Genomic DNA, 24,502 nt, shown 5'->3' on the forward strand with positions numbered 1-24,502 from the left:
GGCCCCTGCAGGGCCTCAGGGAGCCGCGCGCTGCCCCAGCGCTGCGCCCGCACTGCAGAGAGCATCCCTGGAAATCTGGGGATGCTGCCAGGGACACGGGCTCCTCCACACAGTGCCCATGGTGCTGTCCGGGCAGCTGCTGAAAGAGAGCAGACATTTAATGAGCTGCACAAGATTATAAAGAGTTGTTATTGCTGTTCTGTAACTTAATTATTTGGAGGTGGGTTTTGAGACACAAAAGGGACAGGCTGGTTTTAGTCAGTCAGAGAACTTGTTTCTGTGGTCCCCTCTTTGTGTCTCTTCTCCTCAGACCAAGCCACGCAGACAGCCTTGAGATTTGATGAAAAACTGCAAGCTCAGCACCTTGTTCCACCTCATTTTTTTCACTGTTCCACTCAGTACAGAGAAACAGCTCTGTCTTGGATCTGAACACTTGGAGTTATCTGGTGACTGTAATAGTGAAACCCTGGAAAAAGTTAAAGATAGAATCTAAAATGTTAGGCTTTGTGCTTTCCCAGATCAACTGCACCATCGTAAACAGTATGATAAATGATATAATTGTTAGATGTGATAATTGTTTAGTAATTAAATGTAATTATTATATAACCATAAGAAGAATAGTGAGAAACTATGTTAGAAATTCAGAGAAGAGCTAAATTTATGTATACAATAGAACAATATAAGTTTAATAATTAACATGAAAGTTATGTAATAATAGAGTATAAAACATGATCATTTCAGATGTATGGTCGGAGTCAGATTTGAGTTGAATATACCCCGATTCCCAGAGCTCTTAATAAAAAGCACCGCATATAGTCCCCCATGATTATGTGTTTTTGAATGCTAACAACTGCAAAAATTTGCTTTCTTATGCTAACACATGAACCTCCATCCAGAGGTAGAGATCTGTTCCCCTTCCTACACTATTTTGATTGCAAGAATAATAAAATTTTATTTGCAAAGATCTAGAACCAGATGAACTTTCTATGACTGGGGAGGGCTGGAACCTCCACTTAAGCTATGATCATGTTCTCCCTCTAATAAGCTTAAAAATATTGAGCAGTCCATACAAGGTTTTCTGCTAGGAAAAGGCCTGTCAGAAAGAAAACACAGCTGACACACAGGGAGATGATTTTTCAATCTGGTCTGAAACCTGAAACTCCCACATTTTTTTCTAAATAGGACCAAGTCTGATCCCTGCTTCCCACGTTACACTTTTCATACAGAAAAGCTTTAAAATCCACAAGTTGATTTAAACCCAGTGGACTGCATAGTGAGGTTGAGAGACTTAGGCAGAAGTGTAGTTTGCAATAAAAATTGGGTGTTCAATACATACGAATATTTTACACTGTGTTTTTACTCTTCAAGATTGAGATCAAGGAATGTGTAGATCAGTTAGGTGGAGTGGGGAGAGCCACAAACCCATTTTAATTCTTCAGTCATTACAGATGATGTTTGTTTTCACAGAACTAGGCCCCCAGTTTGGAAATGAACTGACAGGTGTAATATTTTGTACCCTACACAGTTCAGTGGATGATAAAAAAGCACAGAGCAGGTTAACCTCTGCTGATCTAATAGCAAGACCAAGGCATTATTTTATTCATTGGAACTATAATTAGAAGGATTCCAAATAAATGTCTGTTGTGGGAATATGAGAATTAAACTGTACGAAAGAGGGTAAGTGAGTAATTCTTCAAGCCTCTATCCTGAAAAGCAGCTCTTGGCACTTGTGTTGTTTTATTTAGTTTTGGAGTTTGATATTTTCATCTCTGTGATAATCAGCACTTAAAACCTTAAATACATTATAAAATACCTGAGAGGTTGCACTCAGTGGACTGCACAGGGAAGCTTTTAGACATTTATCTACCATTACCACAAGTGCTATTGACAGTGTATTTTTTAAAATATTTGTTTCCGTTTTCCAAATATCCCAAGGTATCACTTGATTTGGAACACACTCAAAATTTTGACAGACATGCCTGTATTTTGGCATTACATCCTGTAGTGTGAATTAGTATGATTTTCAGATCTGTTTTGTTCTGTAAGATTTGCATGCAAAAATGTTGATTTCTGATTGTTTTTCTCACTCCTACTCTTCCCCTATCTCCAAGAAGAGAAACCTGGAAGATTGGAATAATCTGGGGAAGCACTTAACAAGGAGATGAAAAGTATTCTTTCCTCCTCCTCTTTTCCTGAATAAATTTTAAGGGCAGAAATAGCTGCAAGGAAACTTTCTTTTTAATGAAAGATAGAGTGGTTAAAACAAGTAGATAAATGGCTGCTTTAGGCAATTTCCTTTAAAAACAGAAAACTTCTATTAAATTTCACCATCTGCTGCCAGCCTCCCCTCAATTTCACTTTGACTTTTCAATGGGAAATGTAAATTAGTGCTGAAATTTTAATTCACAGATATTTTGCAAGAAAGAAATGCCCAAGTCTTACCTGCAAACCTGATTTTCCATGTGCTCTGCAAAGAGGGACCAAGAGGCTGCCACTGACACAGGGGAGTCTGTGGCCAGTACCAGACCAGCACTTCATGTTATTTAGGAATTCCTTTCATCCGACTCCTCACATTTCCTCCTGCAAAACAAAAAGCTAGGGGGGCCTGTTTCCTGTGAGAATATGAATGTTTTTGCAGGCCTTTCAGTAAAAGAGATATAAATGGACCTGTCATGCTGGAACAACAAAATGATCTTTTTCATGATCCTTCTTATAATCAGAAACAGTCCCTGAAGTTTCCCACCTGGGCCAGCAGTGAGAATGGCACAATCCAGGAGCTTCCCAGCACAAAGGATTCATCACCAGGCATTAACTCTTTTTTTGCCAAACAGAAACAAAAGCACACAATTTTCCATATGAAGTGACAGACATGTCTTGATTTTTGGAACTGCTTTCATGGAATATATGGTTCTATCACTCAGAATATGTAAAGAACAGAAAGGATCTATTTTGTTGTAGAACTGTGGAATGATTTGGGTTGGAAGGGACCCTAAAGCTCACCCATTTCCACCCTCTTGCCATGGGTAGGGACAAGTTCCACTATCCCAGGTTGCTCCAAGCCCTGTCCAACCTGGCCTTGGGCATTTCCAGGGATGGGGCAGCCTCAGCTGCTCTGGGCACCCTGTGCCAGGGTCTCACCAACCTCATGGGGAAGAATTTTTTCCTGATATCCCATCTAAACCTGCTCTCTGACAGTGTGAAGCCATCCCCCCTGGTCCTGCACTTACATCCCTTGTCAAGAGTCTCTCTCCATCTTTCCTGTGGGCTCCCTTCAGGCACTGGAAGGCAGCAATGGGTTACACTGAGTCCATCTCTTCTCCAGATACTGTGTGACAGAGCAGTGGGAAGGTGACAAGCTGAGAAATGAGACCCAAACAGTTTCCCAGGTGAGGTACGAACCTGCCCAAGTCCTCCTGTGAATGTCAGTAATGAATTTAATGAAATGTGCAGCATAATCCCATGTGATATCAGCATAAAGTTCCCTGCCTGTGTGCTCCACATAGGCAAACTGAATTTCAGGCCTGTATTAAAATTATATCTCATTTTCCTGAGATTTGCACATGTATTTTCCCTTTATTATAGTAGTGGTAAGGTCAAAGTTTTAAGTAAGCCAAGTACATTGATAATTTCAGAATATGTCACTGTAACTGTTAAGGCATAAAAGTTATAAAAGACTAATGTAATGAATCACGAAATAATGAAATGTAAATATGGGGGAAAAAATCAAACCAAGTCTTTCACATTATTCAAATAATGTGCTTGCTTTCTTTCTCCTTGAAAATTTTCCTTGAAATCAAAACTGTCTTGCAAAATATCTATAGTACAACAAACCAGCATTTTTTGAGAGAACTGTTTTGTCAAAAACAGCTATTAGTGGTCAGGTTTTGGTTTGGAGCAATGTATCACATTTTTAATGACTCTGACCTCTGAGGTTAGGGACAATTGGATCCAAAGATTCTGGGTTCAGTCCCACCCCAGTAAAAAGAGGTGAAATATTACAGTTTTTCTTCCTGGGGCTTCATACAAACAGTTTTTAAGACCTTTGTTTCCAAGGGTTGCCAGGCCCTGAGATTCTCTGGGAGCTTGGCTTCAGACTAATTCTGGCCAAACCTCTGCTGCAAGGCTGGCATCTGGGTGTTCAAGCAAAGAGCAATACAAGTCTTAGCCAGATTACATTTATACAAATATATATCTAGTGGCATTGCAGATTAACTTCAGCCAAGTTTTATGACAAAAGGCAGAATGTTTAGCAAACACTCATGAACAGATGCTGATTTATGGCAGAACTTGAACAGGGAAAAGGGGATGGAATTTCAATCTTGTGGTGAATTTTACAGTGCTGGAGAGTGGAAGTCTTCCATGTGGATTACCATTTATTTTACATAGTTATTATGTACTAAAGTTCAGCATTGCCTGTCGACACCAGGATTAAAAAATATCTGCTGTTCTAAAAGCACCCAGCCGAGTCTCCTCCAGGCACAGCTGCACAAGAAATTCCTGGCTGTGGATGCACAACGCATTTGTGCAGAGCAAACATCCCTAACAGGGGATCCAGCAGCACACAGAGCACTCCAGCAGCCTGACCCCCATTCAGGTTTTGTCAGGGAACATTCATTTCACCTGAGGGAGTTCCAATGAAAATCCTTAAGGGGTCTGTGGTATATAAAAAATGGACCAGGTTGAAGGCCATGGCAAGGATTTACACTCTTCCACCTCCTCTCTGCTGTCTAGGGCTTGGAATTCCTCATGATCCACAGAGAATGCCCACCACACACAGACTTTTTGCTGCCCAGGAGCACACACTTTAGTATTAATCACTCAGATGTGACTAATAAGTACTTGATAATAAACAATCGGCTTTCAAAAAACATGCCACCCCAAGTATCTTTTCAGTAGTGCTTCAATATACTTTTTTTTTTTTTTGCAAGGAATAAATAAACAGCACATTAAAAGCAGAAAAAATAAACAGAAAATATTAGGGAATAATGTCTGAACAAGTGCTGTTAGAAATAAGAGTGCTTGCTTTCTATTTTTTTTCTTTTTTTTTTTTTTTCAATAGCATTGCTAATGGCACTGTGTAAGAAGTGATTTGTTTGGCTGTGAATCTGAAAAGAGAAATTACCTTTATTTAGCAGGTCATCCTTCACAAATGCTAAAGGTTCAGCTGAAGTAAAATTATGCTGTGGTCAGTTCCTCTCAGAAATGCCAAAATCCTTTAGAACACCTTTAGAAATTTTTAAATGCTGAAATATTGCAGGATAATTCCTATGTTCCATACATGCTTACTTTGTATCCTGTGACAGGGAAAATACTGAACAATTTGGCAAATCCTTTCTAAAAGACCAATTCCTGTCTTGAGTAATTCCACTGTTACTCAATGCACAGTTCCCTGGCAGTGCAGTACAATTCCCTGGTGTCTCAGAGGGCAGAATGTGGCACTTTATATTTCATATTAGATAGCAGGGACACTTTAAATATCCCCAGTTTCAGTACCAGTTCACACTTTAGATTAATAAGGCTGAAAGGAATTCAATTTTTCCACTGTTTTTTTTTTTTTTTTCACTCAGTGTGGTCCTTTCCTCAGGGCATTCAGGTTTGTGTTAATTTCTGGTTCTCAAATATTATCCAGTGTCTCCCTGGCTTTACTTTTCTTTGTAGCAGGAGCCCCTCCTGAGTCTCCGTGATTCCTTGCTTTTGCTATGCTGGGAAAGTCAGAGGGCTACAGAAATGTGTGCCCAGGCAGAGAAAGGCTGAGATTCTCTGTGTCATGGCTGAATGGTCTATTACAATGGAGTGGCTGTATGAAAAAAGCTTCTTCCATTTCCACGTCTTTTTAAAAGAAAAGAGTGATCTCTCTTTGGCCTTGGAAGAAATTCAGACATTAACTATGAGGAAATAGTTCAGGCACCAGACACAGGGAAGAATTATGTAGCACAAATGGCCAAGGGAACCCTGGAGCGAGAGAGCCTTTACTGACACTCTCTGGTGTCTGCACAATCCCTTTCTTGGCACTTGAGAACCCTTTTTCTTTGTATCAATTTGTCTCTCACGTACTGTAAAGAGAGGCCTGAACTGTCTAAAACACCTTGAAAACTTTGCCCCAGGAGCCAAAGTCTACAAGACAGGTATTGAAAAGCTGATCAGAGTTACCTTTGTCTTCCTCTCTGAGTGTCTTGTTCTTCAGGACATGTTCTTTTGTCATAAACTCATTTAACATTCTAGATTTAAAATCTACTATGATTGTTTTCATGTTTGATACTTCAGCATGTTCTTGAAGGATGTTAGATAGTCCTTCATATTTGTTTCAAAGATCATGCAAATCTTTTATGGCTCTGAATGACACATTTCAGCTTTGTAGCTCTAGAAACAGAGTTCCAACTCTGGAAAATACATTTCTCATTCATTTAAGGTACAACCAAGATGATTGCTGGTGAAACAGCAATGCCTCTTCTTTGATTCCATTATAATAACATGTATTATTGATCTTAGAAGAAACCAGTGTAACCATAGAGTGGAAGACAAACAAAATTATCTCCACAAGAGTGGAACAAGAGAGTAGCCCTTGCCTTGGTGTGTTTGCAGTGTAAGTACTCTAGAAACACATCACACATGACTGATGAGTATAGGAGAAAACAGGGACCTGTTCTGTCAGCACACTCTGGCTTAGCACAACTGCCCAGCCCTGAGCCTGGAAAAAGCACAGAGAGATGACAATCAACCCCAAAAAACCCCAACAACAACAATAACAAAACAACTGGGTAAGGAAACAGGCTTTTTGTAACAGTGGCCACTCAGTACTGCTGACCTCTTGGGCATGTGAGAGCTCCTGGGGAAAGCTGTGGGAGTCAGGGCCATCAAAAGTTTGCTGGCAGGAATAAAACACTACTGCATGCCAGAATTGATCCAGCTCATTAACAAACTTCATGGGCTGTGAGGAAGAAGGACTGGAAATCCCAGGCAGGCATAGGCTCATCTGGCAACATACAACCAGAGAAGAAATATTTCATCCACCCAGGCTCTGGTGTCAACACTTTGAGGCTGAACTTACCATAACTGACTACATGGAAAAAAGCATTCACCAATTAGGAGCTAACTTACAAATCCATGAAACAGAAGAGACTCCAAAGCAGATGTCTAAAGATGGCAATCCTGCTGTATTCCAACGGGACAGCTTGTTTGCCATGCCAAACATGAGATCGCTGTTTTCCTCGGGAGTAATCACGATTACAATTGCTTGAAATGCCTGTCTGTGGGAATTAAAGGACAAGAAGGAATTAAGGGTTGGACTCCTACTGAGGGGGTGAGACACTTGTTGTGTGGGATAATCTTTTGAAGGCTGAACCTGAAGCAGAGAAGAAAAACAGCCAAGTGCTCATACTTTAACTTCAACACTAGGTGTAATGTTGTGGTGCTTTATTAAGAACAGAAGACAGGAAAGTGGAATCTGAATATTAATTAAATAATGAGGAAGACTGAAAGAGAAACACAAACCAAGCAAACAGTGAAACACATTAGCAGGAAAGAGAAGGTGAGAGGTGATGGTGACCCAGCTAGTAAAGAGACCTCTTTTGATCTGGTTGAGATCCTATAGAAAAGGATTTCAGAACATGAAATGGGCCCCTCAAAAGCAAGATGATGAAGATGCTTTGAAATGTGGAAAACAAACACCTGCAGAAATCTACTTCACCTCAAAAAATGCTTTTATAAAAGTCAGCAGAAGAGAACACCTGTAACTGAGACTGACATTTGTGTCATCTCCATGGGCTAGAGTTAAGATCAACAAAACAGTGATAAAGGATCACAATGCTAAAAAGTAAACAATCCTGTCCTCCTTACAAGAGAGGGAAAAAAAACCCCACAAAACAGACTAATACCATTGAAATATTTTAATAGTGGGGAGAAAAAAATCCTTTCTGAGCAGTGAAAATAGGGAGTTGTCTGAAAACTAAGCAAGCTGCACAAACTGGACATGAGTCACACTACTGCTAAAGTGAGAGTTTCTATGGTCTGCAATATCCAAAGGGAATATGTTCATAAAGATAAAAAATATATTTTGAACATCTTTATAGTACATATCAGCATATAAGAATACGGGCATGGCAGACTTTCCATCTGTTTCGGCAGATGGTAGGTTTTTTTAAAATAAAGAACTGTTATTGTGTTTGAAGAATATAACAAGGCAAACAGCAAATCTATTTCATCCTTGCCCAAGATGCTCAGTTTGCTTTTTCCTTGTTCATGTCAAAAAATTTCAGGGCTCAATTGTTAATTTCCTCTTTCCTTGTTCATTTCAAACAAACTCAGGACCCTGGTACGTAGCCCACTCCTGAGATGTCCTGTTCCAGGAACTCAGTAAATAGAAAAGATGGAGCAGCAGAACAGGTTATGCAGCGTCTTCACAGGGCAAACCAGGGACTGGGACACGCAGGGAGCCGAGGCTCAGAGCAGAGTCCCGTATCGCCCTCGCCATCCCCGGGTCCCTGTGCCGCTCTGGCCGTGCAGGGGGAGAGTTCAGCTGGGGAAGGGATGCGGCAGAGCGGGGATGCGATGGCACCAGGCTGCCTGTGCCGCTCTCCCGCTGCTTTTTCGCTGCGCGAGTGCCTGGGGAATGCTGCCCCCGGCCAGGGATGCAGCGGTACATTTATGGCAAGGGGTTAGAGCTGCGGCTGAGGCTGCGATCCCGGCCCAAATCAGGAGAGGGGAGCGCCAGGGGGGATCGCTGCGCCTCGGGGCTGTGCCCTGGAGCCCAGCACCGGGCTTTGCACCGTGCCCCGGACACCCACCCTGGCAGGGCCCGGGGGATGCCCTGACGGCCCCCCCGGCGGGCAGCGCCGGAGCGCTCAAACATTGCCTTTTTCGGGCTTTTTTTCTCTTTCCTCTCTGTGTGCGTTGTGTGCGGTTGAGGTTGGTTTTTTTTTTTTTTTTTTCGCTTCCCCTTGTCGCTCCTTGCAGGGCCGGAGCGGCGGCAGCGCTCCCGGCATCCCGGGGCCGCTCCGCCCATCCCGGCCCGGCCCGGCCGCGGAGGAGGAGCCGGCGCGGCGGCTCCGGCCGGGCTGAGGCGCGGCCGGGCCCGCGGTCAGCGATGTCCCTGGCGGAGCGGCGGCGGCGGCGGCAGCAGGAGGAGGAAGAAGAGCGGGAAGGGGAAGCAGGGGATGGGGCCGGTGCCGGTGAGGAGGTGGTGCAGATCCGCCTGGGGGACAAGTGCTACCCGGTGTGCAAGAGGAAGCTGATCGAGCAGAGCGACTATTTCCGAGCGCTCTACCGCTCGGGCATGCGGGAGGCAGGGCAGGGCCAGGAGGAGCAGCTGCTGCGCGGGGGGCTGAGCGCCCTGGGGCTGGAGCTGGTGCTGGACTTCATCAACACGTCCTGCCTGGCCAGGCTGGAGCAGGAGGAGGGCGGCGAGGAGGAGCCGCCGCTGCTGGAGGAGCTGGTGGAGGCCGCGTCCTACCTGCAGGTCACGCCCCTGCTGCGGCTGCTGCTGTCGCAGGTGCGCCTGGGCAACTGCTTCGAGCTGCACCGCCTGGCGCAGGTGTACGGCCTGCAGGACCTGCACGACGCCTGCCTGGACTTCATGGCCGCCCACTACCACCAGGTGCTGCGCAGGCCCGACGCCCGCCCGCACCTCCTGCTGCCCCCGGCGCTGCAGCAGCAGCTGCGGGAGCGGCGCATGAGGGGCACGGCCACGCTGGTGCTGCTCGGGGACTTCATGGGCCCGCCGGGGCTGCCCGCCGGCTGTCACCCCGCGGGGGACGCGCCCTGGGCCATGCTCCGCTACGACGAGGAGGCGCAGCGGTGGCTGCCGCTGGCCAACAACCTGCCCGCAGACCTGGTGAGCGTCCGCGGCTACGGCTCGGCCACGCTGGACAATTACCTGTTCATCGTCGGCGGCTACCGCATCACCAGCCAGGAGATCTCGGCCGCGCACTGCTACAACCCGTGCCTGAACGAGTGGAGCCAGCTGGCCTCGATGAACCAGAAGAGGTAACCTCTGCTCCCTGGTGTGTCCCTGTCTGGTGTTGAGGTAGATCCTGTTCACTCACATGGGACTAACAAACCTCTCTGTGCTCTGAACCACCAAACAAACCCAATGAGAAAACGCCTTTCCCGCTTTCTTTTTGGTGGGTTGTAACTCCAGATAAGTGTGAAAAACACCAATCGCTTGTTTTTAAAATTTTAAAAGTTTAATAGTAATAAAATGGTTATAAAAATAGTCATACAATTAGAGTAATAATAATTTGGACAGATTGAATTAGGACAATATGAGACAATCGAGACAAAGAGTTACGGACGTCCGGGTACCTTTTTCTGGGCAGCATGACCCCAAAAAAGGACACCCATTAAAACAAGGGATTAACCCTTAAAAACAACAGCCTGTTGCATGTTCATACACTTCATACATGATGCATAAATTCCATTCAAATACAGGATTCTATCTGGTCATCCTCAACTTCTTCCTCTGAATCCTGACAGCGCCTTCGAGGCGGGAAGAAGTTCGTTTCTTCTGATAAGAGGGCAATAAATTTTTTTCTCTGATTTAGGTGTCCTGTGGCTGCTATCTGGTGCAAATGCCTCATTTCCTTTCTTAAAAAAGATCCCACTAACATAGTTCTTATTTTAACTACAAAAGTTACCTTTTAATTACAAGACTACATTTATCATATTATTAAAATATTAATACAGCACTACTAATCAATACGTCAAAATACATATGGTAAATATCTGCCTAGAGCCATATAATATGTACTTTTCAGATAAGAGCATGACAAGTTTCCCTGCTCTTAGCAGGGTTGTACAGGCTGTACCAGACCTGGAGATGGCCAAAATCATTTAGTTACAGCAGTTGTCCATTTCATAAAAATCTGAAAGTTTTGTAGGCCTGCACTTCAGTGAAATACCAGAAAAACGTCAGGAAGATGGTGAGAAATTTCTCACTTGATGGGAACGTTTGGATCTGGGAATCCTTCATTGTTTTGACAGTTTTTCTTTTTTACCTTTTATCCTTTTGAACCGTTTTTACACGTTGATGTTTTACTTTGCATTCAGAAACACTTGTATAATTTATATTTGAAAGAGCAATAGAGACCTAGACTTGAGGAGGGCGCAAAAAGAGAGGCCTTGTCCCTGGCCAAGGTTGTGGCTCCTCTACCTTAACCACACTTTGGAGTTATAAAAACAAAAGCTTTCATTTCACTGAAACAAACTGGCTTTGTTTCCAACATGAACTTCCTCTTTGTTTCCATTTTAGTAAAAGTATTTTAAATTTTATCTTTTCTCTCTGAAAAAGAAAAAGTAAGGAGGCCAAAATTCACTGTAGAATGGAAATCCTCTTCTCTATCCAGTGAATTGAAAGAGCATGCACAGAGACCCAAGCTGTTGGCATAAATGCTTTGTATCTGGGTAGTTAAACTGCAATTTTTATTCCTGGCTCTATTTAGCTTTTGCCACCTAAACCCCCTCAAAACAGGGATTAGACCTAAAATTAAATCTTTCCAATTTCACCTTTTTGTCCCCTCCACTTCTTGTATTGTGAGAATTTTACTAAAATAATCACCTCCCTCATCAGTCATCACAACTGATGAGAAACCATTTTTCTCAGTGCTTCTGACTGCTTGGAATGGCGCTGGGAAAAGTTTCATCTGTAAAGTGAATGTTTGGCTTTTAAGCACTACAAACTCCTTTTCTTACAGACCTTTCTCAGAGGCTGAGCCTGTAGCAGAGTTCCCTCACGCGCCTGGGGAACAGAGATGTTTTAGCTAGCTTCATTTGACGGGGTTGGGAGCACTTGGCCTCGCTAGAAAAGCAGGGTGGGATCAGCCCACACAGTTTCTCCTATGGAAACTGATCACAGAAGTGCCACATTGATCGAATCACAAGGTTCTGTTTCTGTGATGTCTATAGCAAGAGAGCTGTTACTATGTATGTTGACTCTGCAATGTAGGTTTTTAAAAAATCACTTTTCAAGGCCTTTGTTGCACCTTACAGTTTGTGTATTCAAACTCTAGATCAGCCTTTTTTCCTCCACACTTTCCCTTTTTTTGTTTTTGCTAGGATGTATAATCATTATACTTGAGACAAACACATGGATATTTTATCCTCTTACTGTTTTCAATGGCATTGCCACGTCAACTTAATCTTCAAACCCATCACAGTTGTCAGCAAGGTGTTCTTTATGTGACAGTGTTCACAGGGGTTTGAGGATGAGGGAAGAGATGAGGATCTGACTCCATGTTTCAGAAGGCTTGATTTATTATTTTATGATGTATATTATATTAAAACTATACCAAAAGAATAGAAGAAAAAAATTCATCAAAAAAAAAGGTAAGAATAAAAAAAGAAAAAATAATAACAAAAGCTTGTGGCTCGGACAAAAAGTCTGAGCTAGCTCACTGTGATTGACCATTAATTAAAAACAACCACATGAGACCAATCACAGATCCACCTGTTGCATTCTACAGTAGTAGATAACCATTGTTTACATTTTGTTCTTGAAGCTTCTCAACTTTTCAAGAGGAAAAATCTTAAAAAGATTTTTTATAAAAGATGTCTGTGACACCTTTAGACTAGAATTTCACACTGGCCATTTACTGCAGAAAGACAGCAGGCAAATGGATATTTTTGGAATAATCTTTATTCCTAAATTCCATGGTAGTTATTGCAGGCCAAAAAGTCCCCAGAATTACACCTGCAAAGTAGCAGTGAGGATGTTGTTCCCTGAGTAACTGAGGGAACTTTTTTTAATGGAAACTCAGCTGACCCCTTCTCAACACACATTTCTGATTTTACCAGCTTCACAGAATCTCAGCTCTGCAGTTAATTATTACTTTTTCCATCTGACATAACATGTCAGCTCCCTGATGACCTGCTGGGTGCTTTGTGGCAGGGAGAGGTGGCCTGTGTCCTAGGAGCCAGGAGCAGCATCATTTTTAACAAGAGGGGTTTGCATGCTGCATGTCCAGTGCTGATGCCTGTCTGCCACACATCTGTGCTGCAATTAGAGCTGCAGTTCTCGTGGCATTGTATTTTTAGTTTTGTTATGCTGTAGTAAAATAAGCAGGGTGGTTGCCCGGCCTTCTGCTTAGGAATTACAGCCATGTGACTGCCTGGCAAATGAATTTATGTCAGCTGATACAATTACATCCCATGGATGAAATTCGACATACCTTCAGGGAGGGCTCTAGTTTCCATTGAATTTGGTTTGACTTCAGACTGCAGAGGGTCTGGATTTGACCTGCATGAGTGACTCCATGTGTTGGCCCCAAATGAAGGAGGAGTTATGGATATAATTTTGCTGCTCTACTCTTCATGTAAGAGCTTTCTGCACTAAAAAACCTTTCAAGTTCTATGGTGTTTCTATCATGAATTATTTCCATTGTTGTAATCTCCTCATGCTTAGAAGAAACACTCCTAACTTACTTCTAAATAGAAGATGAAAGTCACCTGAATGTTTAGCAACCATTCTGGTTTGGGTCTTCACTGTTGGCTTTCTTTTTAGGTGTGCAGGTCTTATTACTCTAAAATTTTCAAACTTTTTCACAATAGGCAAGTCCTGTCTAATGTTCTTGCAATGCCTCCCAGGAGCTTCAGAGAGTGTTATTCCCAATTTATGCATACCCAAGGGAGCTAAAATAACGTGCTCAGGCTCCCCAAGGAAGCCTGTGGCTGAGCATGGAATTTCTCATCGTCTGAGTGCTAAATCCAGTGCTGATCACAAATAGTCCACAGCAGATCAGGTTTTCTAGACCTTTTCATTCTAGACATGTTTCTGTACTTGGAATTCTCAAGAGAGAGAATGACTGAACTTTTTAATAGAAGCAGCTCCATGTTAGTGTTGCCCAAGATCACTGGATCTCTGGAGTGGTCTCTGGAGTCAAGAAGGTAACCAAGTGAATTTGGAATTGTTTCAGTAATGTCCTTGAATACCTTTCCAAACATTTCCTTTTTTTTTTAAGTGAACACTGTCTGGTGAAATTTACTATGTAAAAGTAACATACTCATCAGATTTCTACTGCATGTGCCAGTTATAGCTGTATATTCCACTTCTGTTTTCCTTCAGAACCTTCCCACTCATGGCAGGTAAATCTTCCAGGCCTGGAAGACCCATGTAAGCCCAGGCTGAAATTATGCCCAGGCTGGAATTATGCACATGGAAGATGATTTTTGTGAGCAATCTGTACCTGAACCACTGCTGCTCTCAGGACTCTTACAGAAATATGGGAGATGATGCTTCTGGGAAATGCTGCTTGTTCAGGAGACCTTCTCTTTTCTCATTTTTGCTGTTTTTTTTGTTTTTTTTTTTTTTTATTCACTCAAAATTCTTCTGTACTGGAAGAAAATAGACTTCAAAATTTTTGTAGTCTAATTAAAGTTAAAAGTTTTTGTAGTCTAGTCTAAGTTAAAACCATCCATACCTTACTTACCCAAATGTATCACACACTTCTAAAGCTAAATGTTTAATGCAGTGTACTCTGCAAATTCTCATAATATTAAAAAGGGAGGAAAGTAAAGTCATTGAAAATATGTAAAACGCTTTGGAATTGCTCCATAACTGTGTTTTCACAGTTCCTTGTCTATGTTGTAAGTGCTTTAACTCTAGAATAAAGAGGTCATCTGATTTTTGAGAAATTTTAAGGTTAAATTCATCATTTGGCAGGAAGAAACAATGCTGGTTACTCCAAGGCTCGTGTTCTGCAGCAGGACCTAGGCCACCTTGCAAATAAATACATATTTAACTCGCTCTTGAAATCCTCCAGCAGTGTGGATTCCAACCTACGCTGCAAACTTCTTCCCAGGCCTCTTGTTCCCATGTTTAGCCGCCCCTCTAATCAGAAAGTCCTCCCCAGTATCTGGGATAACTCTCTTTTGTTGTACACTGAGATTGTCAGTGAACAAAAACTGTGTGTGTCCTTCATAGCCACTGCCCCACGGGCTCCTGCAGATACACTGAGCACAGTGCAGAGCCACAGGGGGTTTTGGGGAGCTGTGGAATGTTCTTGCATGCAGAAAGCCTCTCTGCTCCAGCTCCTTTGCATTCATTGTTATATTTTCCTTCCTTGTGCACCAGCACTTCGCATTTTGTTGAGTGAAGATCAAATTTTGAGCGATGGTGGAACTGCTGTTCCTGGGCTCCTGTTCAGAGTCAGTGGGGGCAGCAGAAGACAGCTCATATCTCAGCTTGTCCCAGCAAGAAGGGACTCTCTGGGCCTGGTTTTTGGGAAGTACATCTTGGTCCCTCAGGTTTAGACAAGTCACAGGTGTGAGTGGAGCTCTGTCGTGGTGGAATCTGTCTGATTCTGCCCTGCTGTTTCCAGGCTGTGGTCCATGGAACAGTTGGTTGTGGAGAGCTGGCTGCCTGCACAGTGTTTGCTTTCCTTGTTTCCAGCTGCTGCCATACTTGAAAAGAGACTAAAAATACACTAAATATTTCCTAATGTGCATAAAGACACCTGCTGTTACTGGCATGGAAAGGTGAATGGCAGAAGTTTTTCTTAACATATTGAGCCATTGTCCAAACTTTCATATGAAGTGTACTGATGGATACTTGCAGCTACTTTTGAGTAAAATGAACCTTATTGTTAGTGAATTCCATAAACCTGAGATACGTCCACTGAATGTCATCCATTTTAATGAGTGTTTGCAAGTGGTTAAATAACTGACACGAAGGTTTGTGACTTCCTTTTAGATTGTTTAAAGCTGAAAGTTGTCCTGTTTGTGTTTCAATAGATAACTTTCCCAGTGGTTTTGCCCCTTTGTTAATTTGTGGAAATTTTTTCTCTGTCCTAACTTTTGCAATAGGTATATTGCTTTGCAAATCATAATGTTTTGCAAATACTTACCCTCATTTCATACCTGCTTTTGATTGCCATGTTATTCTGGATTCTCTGAAATGGAAAGCATAATTGCTATTGAGGGAATATGAACAGACTGACCTAATCGTAGATGTCAGGGGAAAAAATAAGAATAAAAAGTAATTAATTCCTTCAAAGGAGCGTTTTAGTTTCCAAAGCTGTATCAGGCTGACAAGAACAAAGTAATTCCATCTGGAAACAAATCCTTTTTCCAAATAGATTTAATAAAAAAAGTTGCAGGACAGTCTGCAACTAGGCAGGGTTCATTTTATCCAGACAAAACCCTGCAAAAGTACTTAGCAGTAAGTTTTGAATGTTGGATTCCTGCAGGGTGGTACTCCTTTTGCTGCCCAGCAGGTCTGAAACACCATTTCAGTTTTACAGACACAACACAGTTCCCTGTTTGGCTTTGTGCTGAGCTGGTGCCCTCCAGGGACTGCCACACATCCAGTTAATTGGGATAGCAATGGTAAAATCTCAGTTGGCTCAGCAGAAGAGAAGGAACAACTTTTCTAAGCAATGAGACTGTTCCTGGGTAGAGGAAAAGCTCATCCTTTGTTAGGCCAGCTTCCCTAGCTGGAAGGAGGAGCAGCATACAAGAGTTCTGCCTTCACATCCTCCAGGTTCTTCCTCCAGATCTGCACCTCTAACACCCATGGACCATTTGTTTCTGTCTGTGTTACCTTCAGGGTGTGAAATAGGCGACTTCTCGTGCTTCAGAATCAGGAAGTTGTCCTTTGCCATGTGTGAATTTTGAGAGCATAGTGGAACAGACTATGAAATAAATGACCCATTTGGAGGGCATTGCTCATGGGGTGCAATGTTATTTTTGTTTATCTATGGGTAAAACATAATTTGCAGATAGATCTTGCTTCAGAGGATGTATTTAGTAGTTTAATGCTGAGTAGGCTACAGAGGATTCTCTCTTCTTTCTTTTGCTGAACAGGATTCAGTGTGTTCCACTTTACATTGCTTTTTTATTAGGGTTATTAAAGGGATTCAAAATAAGTGTGCCTTCATAGGCATCCATCAAGCCTTGTTTGAAATTTCTGCAATTTTAACTGAAATTACATCTTTCTCTGCGTGTCCATGTAATGCACTTTTCTCTACCGATGGCACATTGTTAAAAGCCTGATAAAAATGACCTGTGTGCTGAGCACATTGGTTAACTGAATATCTAGAGCTGAACTGGCACAGACTGAAATACAAAATAAAATATTCCTCAGTCTCAGCAGCACCATCAATACCATTCAAACTGTCACTGGTTACTGTCCTGAGTAATTGCAGTGTAGTTACAGCATTTTGGGCTGGCACAGAAGAGTTCAGATGCTGCAGATCCCTCAGGCAATGGTGCAAGCTGTGAATGGTGATGAGTCTGTCAGAGCCTGGGTGGGAGGAACTTCCCTCTGTATTTCTGCCCATGGATGCACCTCATTTCAGTGCTGCAATCTGTTCTTTCAGGTCCAACTTCAAGCTGCTGGCTGTCAGTGGGAAGCTCTATGCCATCGGTGGCCAGTCCCTTTCCAACGTGGAGTGCTACAACCCGGAGAACGACTGGTGGAATTTTGTGGCGTCCATGCCAAACCCTCTTGCAGAATTCTCAGCTTGTGAATGCAAGGGCAAGATCTACGTTATTGGAGGATATACTGCACGAGGTAACCAGTTTGCTGTTAGTTCTTGTTGCTTTTTACTGGTTGTTTCCAAGGCCCAGATAATTTTCTGCTGTTCTTCACGAAAGCTTTTGAACTCATGGAGAAGGCTGCATAATGCTGATTAAAACACAAAGAAATAAATTGCTGGTAGAAAATTGTTGATGAAATAAACAAACCAAAATAATAGCTCTATCAGAGAAGAATCAGGTATTTTATTTTTTTTTTTTCAGAGCCTCTGTGGACCTGCGGCTCTGTTGCTTGCAGAGAACAAGCTGATGGGTACTTCAGCACCCAGCTTAGCCACTACCCCTTTTCTTAGATTTTGATCACACAGTAGAGAGAGGTCTCAACAGACATACTTTGTTTCCTTTTTAAATACCTGGTTTAGACTGTCAGAAGGAATAATACATAAAAAATATCTGCCTGCCTTAGTATTTCTCATGTATTAATAGATATCATGGTCTTTTCACTACAGTATTTCAGTGTTTCACAGGCAAATTCAAGTTGTACCTTAGTAACAGAATAGAACAATCAAAAGCAGAAGCAAGAACCAACGCTTTCAGCTTATTTAATTTCTATACCAAATTTTCTGCAGACACTATACAGAGGGGAGGATTTAAAGTTTCATTCTCTTCTGACAATTACTTTTATCTAGTGGGGAAATAAGTTCAGTTAAAAAAAAGCTCCCATTTGTTCATTCCTTAAGTACATAGTGCCATTTTTTGGGAGGAAGACATTTTCTCAGAGCTTTGGAAGTCAATTTTTTAAACATGTCAAATGTTCAGTATTTACCAGGATTTCGTAAGTTTGAATTTGGCCTTTGCCCACTTCAGTTGACCACAGCAGTTTTAAGGCTTTCTTTCCAAGCAGAGAAGGAAATTAGAAGACAGATCAGCTTTTACAGACAGTACTGCAAGCAAAACTAAACTGATGTTAGAACAAACTTCTGAGCAGATTTGAGCCTCTGAATCATTTTATAAAAGACACACTGGTAGCAGACTTAGACGCCAGAATTGCCACAGTTACACTGGTCATTTTCCTTCTGAAGTATGCCAATGTCAGAAAGTATTAAGACCTAAAGATATGAGAAACACTAAGGTTTATATGCTGGTTTGCTACCTTTACTACATAAAACGCATGCAGCAATTGATGGGGTTTTTTTATTATGTTATTTTTAGTAATTTTTGGTATTTCTGCATATACTTCAGTTTTGGTAGATTTTGTGGACTGTTTTTTAAATTTGTGTAGAGCATTCTCCTGGGACTGCACTTTCCAAAAGATGGTAGGATCTGGAATTTCCCACTGTAAATTATAATGACACTGCTTGAATAAAGTCCTTCTCTTGAGTCTGCAGCTCTCACTTCTGAACCTAGATCCTAATATAAATTCCATGTCAGGCACTGTAGTGTTTGTATTGTGGGTTTTGTTTTGGGGTTTTCTTGTTGTTTCAGTGAATATAAAAGACCCAGGCTGTGGACTGAGCATGTGAGGGCTGTGTTGCAATGGATTTCTATTTCATACACCTCCTCTGAAATAGCACATTTTCCAGGGGAAGTTTACTGCTATAGATAGTCATAGAAACTTAACTGGGACTTCTCCTCCCCTTAATGAGTCAGAGAATGATAGGTTGTTTGTAGACAAAGGTCATCTATATGTAGAGCTGTAGTTTCACAGAGCACTGCCATGAAAATAATCAGGGTGCAAATGCTGGATGGAGCAGCACCTCCCTGATCATGCCACTGATGCACTTCATTCACGACAGTCCAGTTATGTTTCTGGCTATTTATACCTGTGCCCTCACAGAACCTGTCAGCGTGTCCCTGTCTGCTCTTCCCCCTGGGAGCTCATCTGGAAGCCATCATGCAGGGCAGACTGGTACCATGGAGGGGATTTAATTAAAGCCCTGTCTAGAGTCTGCAAACCTGTTCCTGCTTGTCACTTGAGCTTGGATTTGAGCTCAGGTCTCCAGAGACTGGAGAGAGACTGAATTTATTGAGTCGTGTGCATTCTGTGATAATTTAGTGAAGCCTTGGGCACAGCCAGGGTCTTCACTGCACCGTAAATCAGGGTGGCATTGTAACAGTTTTGTGGAATAGCACTATTGCAAACACATGCACACACTGAGTTGTGAATTATGGAGATGATTTCCTGGTTCTTAGATGATTTTGACAATTCGTTTCTCTCTTTATAAAGTGCCCTTAGGTCATCCAGACCACTTGCTGAATTTTAACCAGCTTTAAAAACTTTATTCCATAAAACTTTGGAACTGAAATGCGAAGTGATGAAATGTTAAAAGTAATGAAACATGAAAATGTAACTGAAACATGGACTGAAATATGATGTATCAGAGTTAAGCTTGGATGATAAATCATCACTTGGCAGCCATTAATGAAGTGTACTCTTCTTCATGATAGTTTGATTCATCTGTGACCACTTCTGGAGATGAGAATATTGCTCCATTTCCCTCTTTGTAAAAAAATACTTATATATCAATCAGAGACAAAATTAAAAGCATAAGCTGAAAGGTAGGGATTAGATTCTGCTTAAATCTGCGGGCCCAGACAATTTACATCATGTACTGTGCCAGAAGTAGCATCATTTTTTTCCTTTGTGCCAAGGAACAGAACGTTCAAAGTTTCTTGTCAAGGGCAAAGAGCTGCAGTTGTCAGTGATCACCATTTCTCCCCTGGCTTGCCCTGCAAGTGTGTGAGCAATCTGCAGGAAAGGCTGGGACGCTTTGTAGGAAAGAAAAAGCTTCTGCACGTGGGGGCTTTGAGCATGGTCAAAGCTCCCCCACGAGTGCCTTGTGACAGAATTATTGACTTGTGAATGTCTCTGTTTCAGGCAGGAACATGAGCATCCTGCAGTACTGCCCCACTTCCGATTCCTGGACCAACTTGGAGCTGTGCGACGTGCACGTGCGCAAGCAGCAGATGCTGTCTGTGGAGGAGACCATCTACCTGGTGGGGGGCTGCATCCTGGAGCCAGGGCCCGGCCACAGATCCAGCCCCAGCGAGGACGTGCTGACCGTGCAGTCCTACAACATCGCCACCAAAGAGTGGCTCTACCTCAACGAGAACTCTTCCAAATCCGGCCTTAACTTGACTTGCACGCTCCACAACGATGGAGTCTATATCTTGAGTAGGAATATTACTCTGTCTTCCAGCTTGGAGCAGCGTCTCTTCCTGAAGTACAACATCTTCACGGACACTTGGGAGACCCTGGGGCGCTTCCCAGCCTTTGGACAGAACATTCTGATCTGTTCTATGTATTTGCCTGATGGGCGAAAAGTGTAGCAGCACAAGGGTTTTCTTTTCAGTTCATTATGTTTTTTTGATAAAATATTGCTCCCTTTGAATAATTCCATTTTCAGAATGTCATCTGGTTGCTTAATGCAGGCATAAAATACTGATTCTGTTCTCTAAAAAGGTTTCAGAATTCAGTATGAAGAGAAATGCTTCCAGAAACAGTTTGAAGATGTGGATTTGAAAATTTTACTAGTTTGGATTAAAATTTCACCAGGTATTGTTTGTAATTTCAAAATTATTGTGTTGGCAACTGATACAGGAGTTCCAAAGCAAAACTGATCAGTCTGGTTTTATTCTTTGTCTTAGCAGACAGTGTAGAACAAAACATATACATTTTAAAAGTGGAAACAATTCAATAAAGTAAATAATTAGTATAATCAAAATCACAATAGGATTTATTTCTTTCAAAGTACAGTTTTTACTCAAGCAATGTTCTGTCAAGTGCACACTGTTTCAGACTCTTTATACTATCCCATTTTTGTCTCTTCCATGGCAGCAAGTGAGATTCTCAAAGGTGCCAGCAATTGGGGTCCCATCAAGAACTTTCTCTGAATTACTTGTAGTGCAATGCTTTGCCAGGGACTGGTAGGAATTACCTAGATGCTGCAGTTGCTGATTGGAAAGTAGATGCTCCTTTAATGGAAATTGGCAGCATTTCTTGCTACTGTTAAGATAGAAGTAAAAACGCTTTTTATCCTAAGGGTGGAGTTTCCTAATTGTCATAAAAGTTTGAGTCTTAGTTACCTTGTTGTGTTCTGTGGTACTTAAAACTGGGTTTTAAAGATCAAATTGCAGCTGGCAGCAAGCTGTGTGTTGGGAAGATGTCCCTGAGCAGGGGTGATCCTGCTCCAGGCACATCCTGGTTGGTAACACTCCTGTGGGACATGCATGGAAGGCTTGGCTCTCATAAATTACCCCCTGAACACGTCCCCCAGAGCGGGGACATTGAGTGTTGGCTCATTCTTGTGTCACCAGGGAAGGTTCCCTCAGGTTTGCCACCCAATGCTGTACTTGTGTACAGGGCACTATAAGGGGATCACTGTGACCTCTCCTCTGTGGGGATCTCCAGTGGATACTGCAGGAGCTTCTCCCAGTTCCTGCCTCTTGCCTGACAGAACTGCAGCCAGGATTGGTCCCTTTTCTCCTTGCAGCTCACAAGGGCAAAAGGTGTGCTTGAGGAGCCTGCCCAGCTCTGGAGAGTGTGTCCTCACAGCAAGGAGAGGAAAAGCTGGCCTACCATGAGAACAGCCAGGTTAGACATGTGCTGAACACATTGCAGTGATGCTGGTTCTGCACCAGCTGTCCATCCTCGTGAGATTTAAAGCACCTCAACACATTTCTAATGTGTGGAGATGTCATTTTTGTTTCTTCATTAGAATTCAGGAATCTGAATCTTCTTTTGAAGACAAGGCTCTGTTATACAGAGGGTGAGGCAGCAATGGTTCCCTCAGGGTGCCTGTAATTCCTTGCTTTTCCACAGTTTTGAATGAAATCTGTTCTTGCTAAAGGGTTATCAGTCTTAAAGTGCCTTGCCAGTCCCTACTCATACATTAATCTTGGTTCTTCCAATAACCTGTAGCAACCCAAACAGAATGAGGGCATTTGTGTTTGAACACTCTCAGGATGAAAGCAACCACAACACAAGGTATTTTGGGTCTCTGAGATTTACCTTTTTGGGTGGAAATTTTGCAGCCTGGTGGAAAATATTCTGCCTCAGACCAAACTGGTGCCTGCCACTCAGCTCTGTATGACTTCAATTAGCTAAGTCCATGTTGATGTTTTATTTCCTTTGAAGGCATTGTGCAACTGCTGTGTTTTGACAGCAGTATCAGACCACACAATTACTCTTCTGCAATGAGGCAATTAGGTGACTTTCATAAGCTGCTTCTTCCAGAAGTGTTTTAGAATAAATACAAGCAGGGTGCCATTACCTGGTGATAAATTATCTCAGTCACATTATGCTACTTGCTTTCCTAAATTTTCAGTTCCAGATTCAGTACTCTACAGTCAACACTGTGACCAGTGTTGGTGGAGGGAATCACATCCAAGTCACATCCAAATTCTCTTTCCTAGCAAATTACCCAAGAAACCCCATCACTCCTGGGTTTGCAGTGGGGTGTATCAAATCAAGACCTTCCAAACCCATTCATTTCTTAGTGCAGTCGTAATTCCAAAAGCTATGACATCATCTTCTTGGTGTGATTACTCTTTTTCAGAAGAGGCCTTTCCACACTGGGTTTATCTTGGTTTCAACTTCTAGCAATCAAGTGACCACCTTGAAAACCTGCTCAAATGCAGAGGACAAAGCTGTGTCTGACCATAAATTCAGTCAGACCCTTTTGTCAGTCCATGGTGCAAATGCCTCTTACACTGACATCTGACAGTACTGCAGTCACAAATCAAAACTGGTGTTTAATTTAGTGGTAGCATTAATTAGTATAAGAATCTAAGTGTACTTCATTACTACAGGCTGAAATAAAAAGAAATATTTTTTTTAAAACAAAATCCTTTACAGTAAAGTATGCAGTGTGTGTGGCCCCATACCTCAGGAAAGAAACCAAACACTGTAATGACTGTCTCGTGCCCTGTTTATTTTCTTTCTATCAGTTTTATACTCCATATTCACTTTTTATATTTTGGAGCAAGGAAAAGTGTCTGAGAGCCACTAACAGAATAATTATAACACTACTTTTTAGCCAATGGAAGTGTGCAGTGATCTGGTGCGCTCTCCTTTCTCTGGTGGTGGGAGGAAATTTGAAATTTCTTGATTTTAGAAGTAGCCAAAGAGTCCTTGCAGTCTGATCAACTGGAAATTCCTGTGTTATCCTCATGTTGCTCCAAACTTACCATGAGGGCTCCATCACATCAGCTGGAGTGATCCTTCCAGCTCCTGGCATCTGCATCTCCAAAAGTGACATGTGAGTAGGAATGTTCATCTTGTGGGAACACAAGGGTCATCTGGTATGTAGTGTTTGAAAGAGTTCCTGAGTTCCTGTGAAGTACATTTGTTCTCAGTGCTGTCACTGCCACTTCCTTGGCTATTCATACTGCTTCAGCAAGTGCTAATTACTTCAACCTCTGCTAATTACCTGTAATTTGAACTAATGACTATTTCCAGCCTGTTTCTTTCCTTCCTTTCTTTTTTTCTGTTGGTCACCCAACAGTCTGTGGTTCATCTAAGTTTCCTGGTCTTGGTGTTCCCAAGTCTGTATCCAACCTCCAGACCGCTGCTTTCCTGCTGTGTCTGGGTTATCCAGTGCTTTATGTCTCCACTGTTTATCTTCTCTGCCTCATGGACTGGTTCCCTGTGATACTGACCAGCAAAAGCTGATTGTGGCAGAGGATGATCCTGAGTTGAAAGGAAGAACAGCAGCCCCAAAGTCCTGGGGGAGGAGTAAACAGCAAACTCTGGGAGCTCAGTCCCTCCTCGTAAAATGCAGAAGAATTTGAGAAGGTTGCTCACATCAAGGCTAAGAGGGAGCATAAAAGTTTCTTCCTTTCTGGGAATGGTTTGTGGTTTTCAATGTGAAATAGCAGTTGTGTGGGGCTTAAGTTTAATCTCTCTGGCTGCTTTCCATGGGTTTCCCTTTCTGCCCTGTCGGCCGACTTCTCTTGAGCTTAATATCTGTGTTTTACGTTCTTTGAGGATTTTGCTTTTCTACATCAGTGTCCAGCCCATTGTGCTGAAATCATATGC

General features: G+C 42.5%; 1 protein-coding gene across 1 annotated transcript; it reads left to right on the forward strand.

Annotated features, from left to right (window-relative positions):
- Nucleotides 1–9,082: 9,082 nt before the first annotated feature.
- On the forward strand, nucleotides 9,083–21,187 carry KLHL42 (kelch like family member 42). Its single transcript, XM_054282011.1, has 3 exons — nucleotides 9,083–9,981; nucleotides 17,307–17,500; nucleotides 20,342–21,187. The coding sequence occupies exons 1-3, from the start codon at nucleotides 9,083–9,085 to the stop codon at nucleotides 20,791–20,793; spliced, it is 1,545 nt and encodes a 514-aa protein (XP_054137986.1). The 3' UTR covers nucleotides 20,794–21,187.
- Nucleotides 21,188–24,502: the final 3,315 nt, after the last annotated feature.

This window comes from Melozone crissalis, unplaced genomic scaffold (genome assembly GCF_028551555.1).
Source record: "Melozone crissalis strain CALT ecotype California unplaced genomic scaffold, PUWL_Pcris_2 ptg000033l_1, whole genome shotgun sequence".
In the NCBI taxonomy this organism is placed as follows: Eukaryota; Metazoa; Chordata; class Aves; order Passeriformes; family Passerellidae; genus Melozone; species Melozone crissalis.

What these genes read in the sequence shown, in the direction of transcription:
- KLHL42 (XM_054282011.1), top strand. Translation starts at nt 9,083, where the DNA reads ATGTCCCTGGCGGAGCGGCGGCGGCGGCGGCAGCAGGAGGAGGAAGAA. An exon ending in GCCTCGATGAACCAGAAGAG is followed by an intron (nt 9,982 to 17,306) that starts GTAACCTCTGCT and finishes CTGTTCTTTCAG; the next exon opens with GTCCAACTTCAAGCTGCTGG. An exon ending in TGGAGGATATACTGCACGAG is followed by an intron (nt 17,501 to 20,341) that starts GTAACCAGTTTG and finishes TCTCTGTTTCAG; the next exon opens with GCAGGAACATGAGCATCCTG.